At 34.0% G+C, this 15,174-nt stretch overlaps 1 protein-coding gene across 3 annotated transcripts in view; it reads right to left on the bottom strand.

The window, feature by feature from the left end:
- Window positions 1-15,174, bottom strand: part of LOC120419494 (uncharacterized) — a 140,828-nt gene that overhangs the window by 1,308 nt on the left and 124,346 nt on the right. For all 3 annotated transcript variants that reach the window (XM_039582184.2, XM_039582183.2, XM_039582185.2), the window contains 3 exons: window positions 3,448-3,539; window positions 3,195-3,387; window positions 2,994-3,129 (listed from right to left, as the gene is read on the bottom strand). In XM_039582184.2, the coding sequence (XP_039438118.1) occupies window positions 2,994-3,129; window positions 3,195-3,387; window positions 3,448-3,539 (421 nt within the window). The remainder of the gene's footprint in view (window positions 1-2,993; window positions 3,130-3,194; window positions 3,388-3,447; window positions 3,540-15,174) is intronic.

The following is a 15,174-nucleotide window of genomic DNA, read 5'->3' as shown; positions in this document are numbered from 1 at the left end:
TTCAGATTGTGGTTAAGCTTTCACAAATACCGTTTTTATTTAAAATACCCAATTTTCTAAAATTGCCAAGGGGGTATTAAATGATGAAATTTTTGTATAAATTTTCATAGTATTTTAATTGTTTGTGTCAAACCCTTTTGTTTCAAATATCCTGAACATTTACTAATTATTTCATTGCTCAATTGTTTTTTTTTTTGTAATTTGAAAAAATACGATATTTAATAAAAAAAAATGAGTATAATACCATAAATGTAATTTAGTTATTTTCTAACCAAACTTTGCATCGTTTTGTACCTACTCATATTGAAAATTATGGAAAAATGGGTATTGCCTTCCTAGTTTTCATTTAATATGGTATTTAAACAAACATCTTTTTGAAAATCTTGAATTTGAGCACTACAAAACCAGTATTTTGTAAAAATTGAAGGCAAGTCTTAACAAAATTGTGCGTCGTTTGATACTAATAACACAAATTATGGAAATTGCAGTATTTTCAAAAAATACCGTGTTTTGTGAAATTTGTAGTCAAAATCTTCATAAAACCTTGAGTCGATACCTTTATAGTCAATTATGAAATTTTGAGCATTTAAAAAAAAAACGATATTTTGTGAATTTTGTAGTCAAAATCTTTACAAAATTTTGCGTTGTTAGACACCTAAAATGCAAAATAAGAAAATTTGAATATCTTTGAAAATTTTGTTAATTTGTAGCAAAATATTGATGATACATTTACTGTCAAATAAGAAAATTTGAGCATTTTCAAAAAAAAACAAATTTTGTGAAATTTGTAATCAAAATCTTTACAAAAAATTGCGTGAGAGATACCTAAAATGCGAAAAAATTTTGAATATCATTGAAAATTTTGTACTCAGAATCTTTATAAAATTTGGCGACTTTAAATACTTTAAGTATTTTCAAAAGATATGTGTAATTTATAGTCGAATTCTTGACAAAAATTTGTGCCTTTATTGTGAATCATAAAAATTTTAATTTTCTCAAAAATACAATATTTTGTGAAATGTGGTCAAAATCTTGTCACAATTTGCGTCGTATGAAAAATTATAAAAATTTTAGGAATTTCAAAAATACGATATTTTTTTATTTTTTTGTCAAAGTATTTTGCAAAATTTTGCGTCGTTAGAAACCTAAAAGGCAAATCACGAAAAAATGAGTATTTTTGAAAATTTGGTGGAACTTGTAGTGTAGTGGAACTTGTCTCTTTATAAAATTTGGCGATATCTATATTTCAAATTATGAAAATTGAAGAATTAAAAAAAAAATGTCAAAATATATATAAAAGTTTGCGTCGTTTGATACCTTTATTGTAAACTATGAGGTATTAAGTGTTTTCAAAAAACACGGTATTTTGTGAAATATTTCGTAAGGCACTGCAAATATTTTTTGAAGTTTATGTCCCTCGACTCTGACCAAATAAAAAAGTTTAAAAATTTAAATAACTGGCCACGGTTTCAACACGTGAATAAACAAAGTGTTTCAAAGTGTATTACACATCTGTTCAGTCTGTCTTTGAGATTTCCAAAGAAGTGTCCACGTGGTTTACCTATAATGTAAATTATGACCCAATGGTATTTTCGAAAATTACGATATTTTGGGAAATTTGAAGTTAAAATCCTTACAAAATTTTGCCGTTTTTTGATACCTATATTGCAAACCATGAAAATTTGGCATTTTGGAAAATAAATTAATACGGTATTTCGTGCAATTTGAAGTAAAAATCTTTACAAAATTTTGTGTCGTTTAAGACCTAAGGTATTTTGTGAAATTTGTAGTCAAAATATTTACATTTTTTGCGTCGTTTGCTAATTATATTGCTTATTATGCCGACTTTCACAATTTCTCGATTTGAGTGGCCACCCTGGTAATTTGTAGTCAAAATCTTTACATACATAAAATGCAAATCCAAAATATTTGTAAATCTTTGAAAATTTTGTGAATTTTGTGGTTAAAATATTTATAAAATTTGGCGTCTTTGGATACCTATATTACACATTGAGAAAATTTTAGTATCTTCAAAAAAAAAAAAAAAAAAAAAAAGAGGAATTTTTATCTTTACAAAACTTTGCGTCGTCCAATATGGTGAATTATAAAAGTTTGAATAAAAAAAATACAATATTTTGAGAAATAAGCAGTCAAAATCTTTTCACAATTTGCGTCGTTTGAAAAATTATGAAAATTTGAGGATTTTCAAAAACACGATATTTTGTGAAATTTGCAGTCAAAGTATTTTGCAAATTTGGCGTCGTTAGAAACCTAAAATGCAAATAATGAAAATTTGAGTATTTTTGAAAATTTTGTTGAACTCGTAGTGTAGTGAAAGTTGTCTCTTTATAAAATTTAGCGATATTTATATTGCAAATTATGAAAATTTGAGAAATTCTTTATACATATGGGTCATTCCAGGTCAACTGAGTACACTTTTGGACTCGACCTTCACCGATTTGGACCAAACTTGGAGGGAACGTTTATCTATCGATAATTAACAAAAATCCCAAGTTTGGTGCTGATTGGACCATTTCTCTATTTTTGGCACCGCCCTCTTTTTTGACGATTCTCTAAAAATCAATCATAACTATTTGAGCAAAAGACTTTCTACAGGCTGCATTTTATTGAAAATTGTCCAAGGAATTAAAAAAAATAAAATTTTATCCCTCAAATGCCCACTAATATTATATTTTAACGTTTTAAGTATTAAAATTCAGTTTTGACCAATTCCTTATATTTTTATTTGTTTTATTTTATCACCATCGTGTTCCCCGGACAATTTTACTTAATAATCAATGTAGACCTCATACTAAAATGAACTATTGGCGAGATACAGTGATGTTACTGAAAAAAGTTTTATTTTGCTTGTTTTTAAATTTATGGTTTGTAATTTCATATGTAATGATAAACTGTTGTTCGCACCAGTTTATTCATCTCGTCATAGATTATCAAATATTCAAACTTAATTCCAAGCCCCACCCGACACTTACCGCGACTTTTCCGGGTTCTCCAGCTTGAGCCGAATCTGCGACAGCAGCCCGACCAGCAGCTCGTCCACGTTGTGGTTGATTCCGACGGAGGTTTCGATAAACTTGCAGTCGTACTGGGTGGCCATCTGTTTGCCCTCTGCCAATTCGAAAGATAAATTGGTTAGAATTTTCCTCCTCAAAAAAATAAAGCAAATTTCTCACCATCGGAGGTCACCATCCGGCTGCGGGCCAGGTCCGCCTTGTTGGCCACCAGAATGACCGCCTTCTGGGCGATGTTCTCCGACGTCCACAGCACCTGCAGGATCTCCTCGGCGATCTGGAAGCTGGACCGGTCCGAGGACGAGTAGATGACGCAGTAGCCGTGCGGATCGTACGAGGACATGCAGTTTTCGGGCTGAATAATGGTGGTGAAATTAAGTGGTGGGAAATTCTACTGATTATTCGGAGAACTTACCGTCATCTCCATGTAGCTGTGGTCGATGAAGGTTATTTCGGACTCGTCACCACTCAACAGGACGGAAACGGTCTTCTCACCGGAATCGTCGTCTGGAAATTGTAATTTAAAAAAGAAATTATTTTAAATAATTTAGAATTCAATTTTTGTTAGGGGCTACAAGAGAAGCAAGACTTTATTCAAATCACAAGGGTTCTTCATTACCACTTTTGGAAAGATGCAGGAAATTTTTTTTTTTTTTCAATTTGGGACACATCAATTCTTTGATTTTTTACTTAAGGACAATATGCATAAAAATATTGATATTTATATTATACATTTTTCAATTGTGTTTTTATTAGAATTTAACAGTTCTGTTCCAGGATGTTACATTTGCAATTCAGAGATTTGGAGAACCTTTCAACTGAGATCAATTCATAAGCCTTTGCAGGGAGGATACATATTTCTGCGTTTAGATTTTGCTAACTGGGTGTTCTTTTAGGGAAAATAAATTTTGAGAAAAAACCCTAGATCTAAGTATATATATATTATACATTTTAATAAAACATATTTGTTTTACTTTCGATTAACGAATCAGTTTCAAAACTTAGTTTTTGATTATTTTAACTACAGGATTTTGATAACAAAACTGAATCGAAACACTTCTTTTCAGATGCAAAGTCCATCGTACTAATTGTACCTCAATTACCTTCCAAGATTTGCAATTTTTCCGCCTAATTTTGACCGCCTCAGTTGTTCTCATGAACCAAAAAGACGGGGAAAGTGGATTCGGGGTGGTTTAATTAGGGTGAGTGAATTAATTCCGCAGGCCGGACACACTGAACTCACAACCGTCCCGTCGGAAGTAGGCCTTGAGCCTTGAGCTTCTTCCTTCGTCAAAGTAATAAAATGACCCGCTTTATGAGTCCATTTCGTTGAACTTTTTTTTTGAGACTTTTCTTGGAAGATTGTGACATCGAAGGCAGCAAAAACTGATGTTCCGGTCGTTAAGGGCGGACCTAGTGAGTGTGTGTCAGCTGGTTGGTTCTTTTTTATGTTGGTTTTATATGACAGATTTTCTATGGCACAAAACATGCTTGATTTCGGGGAGGGGCTATAAAAGTAAAACTCTTTTTGGGTGCTCTAACTTGGTGTCGTTATGATTTAGGTACATTATGCGACGCATTTTTATTTGTAAGCATTTTGAGGTGCTTTATACCGATTTTATCGTAAAATATTGAAAACTAAACACGTATTTTAAACATGTTTGACCGTTAAGGTTTATTTAATATTTTGTTTTAAGTTTTTAAGCAAATTGAAAAAAGGGTGAACAACCCTATTCAAAAGTGATTTTTAGAATTAAAAAACATATTTCATGGACATTTCTAAAAAGCACTTTAAAGTGAATAAAACTTATCAAAACAGTGTTTTTAAAAAAATTAAATTTGCTTTTAAATATAAATTTATTTCGGCGTTTTGTAAAGTGTTGCCAGCACTTCCGAAAGAATTGTGTTGAATGAGTGTTTTAAGGTGAAACGGGAAGGCAGCGCCATATTGACACCTGGACTCGAGTTTTTGGAAGCACTTTTAAGGAAAACGCCGTAACTTAAACAAATTCTGTCTGTTGCAGACGATAAATTTAAAGAAAGCAAGCAATCTGTCGAATTCAGAAATCGATGTTGATCAGAAGTTGTCCAAGAACTGACGCCCTGTTTCGACTTAAGATTGTGTTTTTTTTTTCAATTTTTAGCAAAATATGCATGGTTGTGTTTTTAGAGACAGTTTTAGAAATTTGGTTTTAATTATTTTTTTATATTTTTCAGTTTTTGAGTTTTAGAGTTTTTTTTATTAGGTCCTATAAACATATAAAAGACAATAGTTTATTGGTCCTTAAAAAAAAAAACTCTGGAGTTTTTGACAGTTTTAGAAATTTGGGTTTTTTTTTTGTGTTTTTTGAGATTTTGAGTTTTTTTTGAGTTTTTAGAGTTTTTAGTGTTTTTTTTAGTTTGTTGAGTTTTTAAGTTTTTAGAGTTTTTAGAGTTTTTAGAGTTTTTTAGAGTTTTCTAGAGTTTTTAGAGTTTTTTTTAGTTTGTTGAGTTTTTAGAGTTTTTTTTTAGTTTTTTTAGTTTTTAGAGTTTTTAGAGTTTTTAGAGTTTTTAGAGTTTTTAGAGTTTTTAGAGTTTTTAGAGTTTTTAGAGTTTTTAGAGTTTTTAGAGTTTTTAGAGTTTTTAGAGTTTTTAGAGTTTTTAGAGTTTTTAGAGTTTTTTAGAGTTTTAAGAGTTTTTAGAGTTTTTAGAGTTTTTAGAGTTTTTAGAGTTTTTAGAGTTTTTAGAGTTTTTAGAGTTTTTAGAGTTTTTAGAGTTTTTAGAGTTTTTAGAGTTTTTAGAGTTTTTAGTTTTTAGTTTTTAGTTTTTAGTTTTTAGTTTTTAGTTTTTAGTTTTTAGTTTTTAGTTTTTAGTTTTTAGTTTTTAGTTTTTAGTTTTTAGTTTTTAGTTTTTAGTTTTTAGTTTTTAGTTTTTAGTTTTTAGTTTTTAGTTTTTAGTTTTTAGTTTTTAGTTTTTAGTTTTTAGTTTTTAGTTTTTAGTTTTTAGTTTTTAGTTTTTAGTTTTTAGTTTTTAGTTTTTAGTTTTTAGTTTTTAGTTTTTAGTTTTTTGTTTTTAGTTTTTAGTTTTTAGTTTTTAGTTTTTAGTTTTAGTTTTAGTTTTTAGTTTTTAGTTTTTAGTTTTTAGTTTTTAGTTTTTAGTTTTTAGTTTTTAGTTTTTAGTTTTTAGTTTTTAGTTTTTAGTTTTTAGTTTTTAGTTTTTAGTTTTTAGTTTTTAGTTTTTAGTTTTTAGTTTTTAGTTTTTAGTTTTTAGTTTTTAGTTTTTAGTTTTTAGTTTTTAGTTTTTAGTTTTTAAGTGCTGGAACTTTAAAAAATGAGTTTTTTTTTCGCTTCAATACCTACATTACATTTCCATCAATAAGCTTTAATCAACTCAATCGTTTCCACTCGACAGAATCGCTACAACTTATCTTCCAATCAAAATCCAATAAAGCTCGTATCCATCGTCAGGTCCAGATCTCTCTGCAGCCCCGGAGTGAACGAATCAATCAATCAATCGTGCTGACAATGTTCCCTTTTGGTTTCCCTCACATTGACGCAATCAAACCGATCCTGTGGTACTGAAAAGGTTGCAGTTCATCAGAAGGACAGTCTGCTCCAGACCGCAACCAATGCGGGAATGCCATCCTCCGTCAAATCAATTTAACTTTCTCATCCTTCTCCACTAGAAAGGCTACTCTTTGAGTAGGATTTGTTCTTCAATGGGAAGGATTTTAAATCGATTTACCTGTTCCTTGTGGGAAATTTCAAAAAGATGCTGAAAAGATTTACTTGAATCCACTCTGTACAATCTACCATGCGTTTCCACCATGCATCATAATTATAATTAGTTTATTTTTACAACGTCGATTTTTGGTACTCTTTTGGAAGGGTGTCTATTCTAGACTTTGTTTTAAATTGGTCTCACAAACCACAGAGCTGTTCATCACCACCTTCATGCTACTTTTAAACGACATCGAATGAATGCTACTTCATATTCATGATTATCACACATTTTGATTTTTGGGAGAGGAATTATTCAAAAATAGTTTTTTTTAAAGATTGGAATTACCCTCTGGTGCCTGAAGATGAATCGAAACTTGACAGTAACGTTCTGCTTTTGCTAAAATTGTTCCAAACAAGTTAGATGAAATACATTAGATTTTAAAGTTGTTAATTTTATGTAAAAATACTTTTGAATGATTTTGAACCAAATAGTGCAAACAGTAAAATCTCAAACTTGATGTCACAGTGCAAATTGCAAACACATTTTAACGGCTGATATTAAATTTGATTAGACCGCACTGTCACTCGAGCGAAACCAAACCCATCGTCAACTCGGTCGTACTAAAATTCGGAAACCCCGCAGGAAAGTGCCCCAAATTGATGGCTTTTGGTTTTAGGCCATAACATGCACAACTGGTCAACGCCAGCGCAACCATTTTTCGCTGGTCATTTTAACGAACGGGTCCAAAAGTAAGTAAATGTTATACTGCTGAAAAACAATAAAACCAGTAATGTTTGATTTGACATCGATGTCATAACCCTTGAATGAAAATGTGGCCTCGTGTGGTTTGTTATTTCTGGTCAAACAGCATTCATGGAAAGCGAAACCTTCTAGAGGGAAAATGAAAGGCATTTTGGAATTTGTCCATTGAAAACAATTGCGCTTTTTGAACGTCATTTGACTATCACCAGAAAACAATTCGCTCAGGGAATGATCGTTTGACATTGTACCGAAATTCCGATCACTTTACCCATGACTGCGTTCAAATGATGAACAATAAAGAGAGAGGTTGAGAGAGAGAGAAAGAGAGAGTGCCATGTGCCTTTGTGTCTGTCGGGCGGCTGCTTGAGTGCCGAGCTCGATTTCGTTCGTTTCAACTTCGTGTGCGTTCGCCGATGGTCTATTTTGAAATGACGATGGTGATAGACGCTCATTGTGAGATTTTTTTTTGTAAATATGATTGGGATTTATACAATTTAATAATTGTTGCAAAATAGCATTTATAGGCCGATAAAATTGGAAACTAATTTGAAAAATATATTTAATGGATTATTAAATAAATTTAATGAAATTCAATGGAAAATTTAACTAAATTATCTTTTATGTTTTACAACAAAAAATAAAAACAATTATCATTCATATCAGCAGCCATAAAGTGAGCAAATATTCCCGCTGCGAAACCACCAAGTGCAGATTAAATCCATCACCAACCACATCTAGTAGGCTTGGTCTGGCTGGAAAGGGGGAAGGGGTGGGAGAGACCACTCTTTCACACCTGTCAAATGCATTCTCCGGATGCTTCGGTCACCGCTTGTTTGCGGTGTCCTAAAGTGCATCGGATAATGAATTGTGGTTTTAGGTTAGGAAAAATTAAAAACTCACTGGAAAACGGGGAGGCTTGTCAAGTATCGGCCGTAACTTTAATTTGTTTTGAAAACCAAAAAAAAAGGAAATAAACGAGGTAAACATCCAAATTGCGTCAGTTCCCAAAATATCTCATCTAATATTCAGTTTTGGCAAAGAAGTCGATTATTTTCAGTATCAGAACACACGGAAAGTTAGATCAAAGCAGCTTTTTGGAGGCACCGAAGCATGGCCAACTTTACCCCAAGTTCAATTGAGTGTGTGAGCGACAGATTCGTACACGTTTTAAACTGCAGGGGAAAGCAACCAATTTTTGGCTCAAATATGATCCAACGTTGATATTTTTCCCAAAAAAGTTACTTTCCCCCTATCAGATATGTTTCTCGATGGGAAACTTTGAAGCAACCACCCACAGGAAAAGTTGCCAAACCACATGTGAATGTTTCGCTTTTTGCCAGATTTCATATCTTTAGTTCTGAAGAACTAGTTGTAGTTTAGTGTGTTTATGATGCCGTAATTACACAGCAAGTTCAACGGTTCAAATGCATAGAAATATGCTCGCAACTTTTCCAGGTCATGGAAAATTTTCACGTGAGTTAGGGATGCACAAAATGTTATTAACATTCATGATTAAATAATTTGAAATATAGAAAAATCAGTTCAAATCAACGTTATTCAATTCATTTTCAAATCAAATCAATCTCTTTTACAAATTATTTAGAAAAATAAATAAACTGAAATGCAAAATTTTCACTAATCATGCAGCTGACTAGCGCAGAAAGCGATCGGACTGGTTCGAAAACTAATTAAAACTTTCAATTCGTCTGACGTCGGTTTGGCAGAGTTTGGTAATGTGTTTCGGAACGATTTATTCAAAGTTCAATTACATTCCGTTTCAGAGCGTCGAAAAACACCAATCACTTCCGGAGGAATTGGTTTTGACTTCTAACCCAATACCAACGATTTGAACTTTGCAGCAAACGCAATCAATTTCTTGCAGCATTATGTTTCAGAAATCAATCTTCATGGGTGAGGTTAGGGTAGAAATGGTGTTTTGCATAGCCAAATAATCACTCCATAAAATTTAATCTGAAGACACTAAAAAAATCAACGTTTTATAAATTTTTTCGATAATTGACAAACCACTCCAAACAACATCCTTTTTGCACATGAGAAGCCCACTAAGATTCTCGTTAGAACCGGAGCGCATGGTGAGAGTTTTCAGCCCGAGGCATGCTTCGATATCACTAATTAAAAGTGATGATTAATAATAATCGAATGCAATCGAATGTGCGTGCGGGCGTAAAACGGTCCGTCGCTGCTGCTCAATCGTAGCAGGCCATTACGGCTGGATCGATATTTGGCCTCCGGGGTTCTGGCTTACTGCCAGACAGCCAGCCAGCATCCATCGACAGCCACTTTGTGGGTTTCAACGAGTGTTCAATTATGCGTTATTACGTTTTTTTGTGATAGCTGGCGGGAAGGGAAAATTAATTAATGTTTGAAAATCGACCTGTAATTAAAATCATAATTTTAGCGAAAATGTAACAAAGGCATTTTTTTAATAAAAGTACTTCAATAAAATTCATTGATTAATTGTGATTTTTGATTGTAGAATGGTTTTCAATCAACATCATGTTTGTTTTTGAAGTCAAGTTTCACTTGAACGGCTTGATTGAAAATCAATAACTTAGTTCTAAGCAGCAGATTGCATCCTATTAGAGCCATCATGGACAATAAAATCATAATTTATCGTTTAATTTGCGAAACCAATTTAGCAAATCGATAGCGCGAATCAAAATGTCATTATTTCAATCAAATTAGAAAAAAAGTGTACTGCTTGAGCATTTCAATATTTGAAGACGAGTGAGATTTGCCGTAAGGTCCTTCAATAATTCAAATTTTTCTCAGCACAAAATTTGTAATTTTTTAAACTCCCGCTACCCACGTTTATATGTTTTAAAAAAATTCCAACATACATTCAAAATTCAAAATTAAATACATGATGATTCCTGAGAGCTGCCATTCCTAAAAAGTACCAAAAAAAAAAAAAAAAAAACAAAAACGAAAGAGTTCTTTGAGAGATCTAAACGTTTTGTGCTGTAAGGTTTATTCTCTATCAACTCACACAAAATAGGAATAAGTTGCCCCGACTACTTTTCGATTTTTGTAAAAGTTTGTCAATTGTTTTTTTTCCAGAATTTTGATAAAGAGAAGTCTGCTCCGTTTTAACGAATATAGTATTCATCGAGGGTTCATTTTTGGAGGAAGCAACAGGACGGGTTCTGATCTCGGAACATGGCCTCTTACTTTTGCAACAAGTGGAGCAGGAGGAGCAGGAGGAGCAAGAGGAGGAAGCTAGATTAGGTGGACATGACTTTTCGGGTAATCCTTCAACGTAGCGGGACGTAGAGGAATCAGTTAACCGGTCCACTGCATTTTTCTTCTTTGGTGTTTCAGAAGTAACTTGACCATTCTTGGCCGACGGAGCATGGTCCACGCTGAAGAAATGTCCAATTTCTGCTACTTATAAATTTCCGTGAAAATCCTCACCGTCAAAATTGTTTGTGTTTATGAAAAAGTGCAGTGCTTCTGGGGACGCGCAGTCCTGTTTTTTCGTGATAATTTTCGTCTCTTTTGTGTCGCTCTTTGTGTGCATGGGGTGATTGGGCATAATAATTGAATAATGCCATCAAAAGTGCAGTGCTTCTTGGGACGCGCAGTCCTGTTTTTTCGTGATAATTTTCGTCTCTTTTGTGTCGCTCTTTGTGTGCATGGGGTGATTGGGCATAATAATTGAATAATGCCATCAAAAGTGCAGTGCTTCTGGGGACGCGCAGTCCTGTTTTTTCGTGATAATTTTCGTCTCTTTTGTGTCGCTCTTTGTGTGCATGGGGTGATTGGGCATAATAATTGAATAATGCCATCAAAAGTGCAGTGCTTCTTGGGACGCGCAGTCCTATTTTTTCGTGATAATTTTCGTCTCTTTTGTGTCGCTCTTTGTGTGCATGGGGTGATTGGGCATAATAATTGAATAATGCCATCAAAAGTGCAGTGCTTCTGGGGACGCGCAGTCCTGTTTTTTCGTGATAATTTTCGTCTCTTTTGTGTCGCTATTTGTTTACATGGGGTGATTGATTTTATGTGATTGGGTTTTATTTTTTTATGTTATCTTCTTTCTCTACATTTCCTCAGTTTGAATTGCGATGCCTTTCCGTCGGGTCGTGTTTTTTTTTTTCGCGTTCGTCGTCGGTGTGTTTTTCGTTTTTTTTTTCGCGTGCGTGTTTGTGTGTAAAGGTGCGGCTGGCTCTGGTTGTCATCGATGACAATTGAGCCAGTCTGATTTGCGATGCCTTTCGGTCGGGTCGCAGGGTTTTTTCGCGTTCGTCGTCGGTGTGCAATAACAACAAAACCTTATCATACCATTTCAGTTCGATAAACATCGTAACTCGTCGTTCGCTTCGTTAATCAGTACCCCACTAAACATGAATCATGTAAAACTCGTAAAAACATCTCAATTAAAAAGTCAGACTGTTAAATCCTTCATCATGTAATTACCAACAATTTTGGTTCTATCTTTCCACAGCCGGCTGTCTAAGATTAAACCATTTCAATTAAAAGTTAACAGCCGATAAACGGGAAATGTCTCATCCGCAGCATCCAATTGCTTGCCTTGAGAATAAAACATAAAACCTTTCAACAAACACTATGATTTTGGGTCGCATCATCATCTTCTATGATGAATCCTGACCAAACACCCTATCCTACTAACAAATTTTCAGGTTCCTGGCGCTTGTGGGGTGTAAGCACAGAGTAAATCAGCTGCCCTAGTAGCAACCTGCGCTAACTAACATTCCCGTCCCTTAAAATCGAGGTCTACAAACTGACATGGCGGGCGCCGTTGGTGGCCAATGACTGTTACCTATTCGCAACTGATCTAGCTTTAGCAATCATGGTGTTTTATCTTTTCAGCGCATTCATACATGCTGTTGATAAGGGAAACACCACTAGATCGTCGAAGCATATAATCAGTAGTGCTGAAAGGATATTACGGTTCTGTTCAGCAACGGAGGGGCAACCATGGGTGATCTCTCATGCTCATGCTCATGCTCATGTTTTTTTTCCAGAATTTTGAATACACCATCAAGTCGGACATATTATTTTACATAAAAGTCCCTTTGACACAAAATTTCAAATCGGATGTGCGACAAAAGGTCGTAGGACATAAAGTCGAATGGACAAAAGGTCGAATGTTACAAAATGAAACGAATAATAATAATCATAAACTTCTAAAACATTCTTGAAAAAAATATTATCTTGCAAGCAAATCTGATTTTTTCTGTAAGGTTATCCCTCCTTTTAGTAATAATCATTTTTTTCCATATAAACAGAATAACTTCCAAACCATTTTTTGAGGAATTTTTCAGTCCCTAAAAAAATAGTTTTTTTTAATAATAATCGATAATTAATAATAATGAGCTATCCCATCCTTTCAAATATGAGCAGTTCTTCAAAAAAAAAGTTTGACTTCTAAAATATTTTGAAAGTTTATTTTTATTAAAAATCAACCTATTCTTGATTGTCATAAAATTCTGTGATTTTTTCCATGTTCTAAAAAAAATCGACTTCTAAAATATGTTTTATGTTCTTTTTAACAACATTTTCTTGATTGTCGTAATGTTTTTGTGAATTTTTCAATTATTTCAAATATGAGCTTTCAAAAATACAGTTCGACTTCTAAAATTTTTTTTGGAGTTTTTATTTTATTTTTAATTTATTCTTGTTTGTCGTATAGTTCTTGTGTGTTTTCCCATTAATTCAAACATGAACAGCTCTTTAAAAAAAGTTCTACTTCTAAATGATTTTTTTTAATTCGACCTTTTGTCCTTTCGATGTTTTGTCCATTCGACCTTTTGTCTATTCGACCATTTGTCCATTCGACCTTTTGGCATTCGACCATTTGTCCATTCGACTATTTGTCCATTCGACCATTTCTCCGTTCGACCTTGTGTCTACGACCTAAGACAAAAGAGCATTCTTTTAAATCTTCTCCATTTCGGGCTGTAAATTGTTGAAAAACACGTGTTATTTTCGAATACCAAAAAATAAAAGAGTCGTCCGCCTCATCGTCATGAGATATCGAAAAACTGCCTTGGATTGGTGACCTGGGACCAACATTTTCCCTTAGGACAAAGTTTCACGTCAATCGAAGTGGGGTTGGTATAACTGCTGTATGAAATGGCGGAGAATGACCCATTAACTTAAATAAACAATCGGATTTTTTTCCGTGTACTTTTTGATCTGAACAGTCCTAAGGGGCCATCCATAAACAACGTGGACGTTTTAGTGGGCAAGAAGTGTTTGACGATTGTCAAACAATGCACAAAATATAAATTTCTAATCGCTTGCAAAAAAAATCCACAAACACAAAATGCTCAGTATGATAAAACACACTTTGTTTAAACTTTTAAATGGAGCAAAACTTGTTCTCGATACGCATAGTAACTAAGGATGCTGTGAAAAATTCTGCACAACAGTAAAAAAAAAAAATGCTGCACCATCATCACTTTCAGTATTTACCACCTTCCACTTCACACCTTGATAGTTTGTTTGGTTTTATGGTCACCTTTTTTTTGGGGAGGTATCGGAATCCAGAACAAATGGCTACTGCATTGCCATGAAACTGGACGATGAGGGGTAAAAATAGGTATTTTCATGTAAATACATGAAGGTAAAAAATAAAAATAAAAGTTGACTCTAATGTGCAAAATAAAAGGTTCTACTCGTTTTACCCCGCACCACTCCAACAAAAAGTGTATAACAAACTGCGTCATTGATCTGCTATGCAAACCTGCAATTTTGCCGAATGTTGATGAAAACGTTCCACCCACTCAAACAAGGCAGGCGTCACAACGTTTCAGATCTGGAGCAACATTTGAAAAGGGCGCGTAAGCATTTTGACAGCTGGACTATTTTGCAAATTCCCAGACAACAGGAAACTATTTAGAAAAAGCTGCCAGTTATTGTTGTGCACTTCGCAAAATAGTTCCAGCTGTCAAAATGCTTATCCGCCGCTTGCTCGTGTTGCTTCAGAGATGAGCATTTCCAGGGGGGAAATCGAATCATGATTATTTCAGCTGATCGTTTCAGTCCGTCTGGGTAACCCCAGCTGACCGAACACCAGACAAATTGTCGGTCCAAACCCGGTACCAATTTGCATGCTTTATCAGTTTTGGCCTTTATCGTTTTTGGGGGGTAGTGAACGGCAACACGTGACTCAATCAGTCGTAGATGTTTACAAATTTGAAAGATTTTGTTTGATTTGTAAACTTTTTTTTTTTTTTTGAAAAAACGTCGAATTTTAGTTTGAAAACTTAGTTGGCTTGAACGAACTTTGCTGCACAGCATCAATCCTCGATAACCCCCAATCGGTTCACAGCCTGCTTGACCCTGCACACACCTGTGGTGGTGATGATGACTGATGAAAATTCCATCGATGCATGTTAAAATGTTTGCCCCTGTTGCTCTGAATGGACTGATTGCCTGTCAACTGCACAATAACTGGAGAACGAAATTGTGTGTGCAGGGTGAGGTTTGTGTTTGTGGGACATTTTATGAAACTGTGTTTCACCAGAACGGACAATGGGTTGATTGAGTTTCGTTCTGGGAAGAGGTCTTGTTTGGAGGGTTTGTTTAATTTACATTTTGAAAGACTTGAAATGTGCAGAATTTTCCAATGAATTTTCTGTGACTCAGAAATCCCACTTGAAAAACCATGCGTCTCCATTAAATTGCT

The sequence above is a fragment of the Culex pipiens genome, chromosome 3, assembly GCF_016801865.2.
Source record: "Culex pipiens pallens isolate TS chromosome 3, TS_CPP_V2, whole genome shotgun sequence".
NCBI lineage: Eukaryota > Metazoa > Arthropoda > Insecta > Diptera > Culicidae > Culex > Culex pipiens.
Note: the sequence above shows the minus strand (reverse complement) of the source record. Positions and strands in the feature narration are given on the sequence as shown.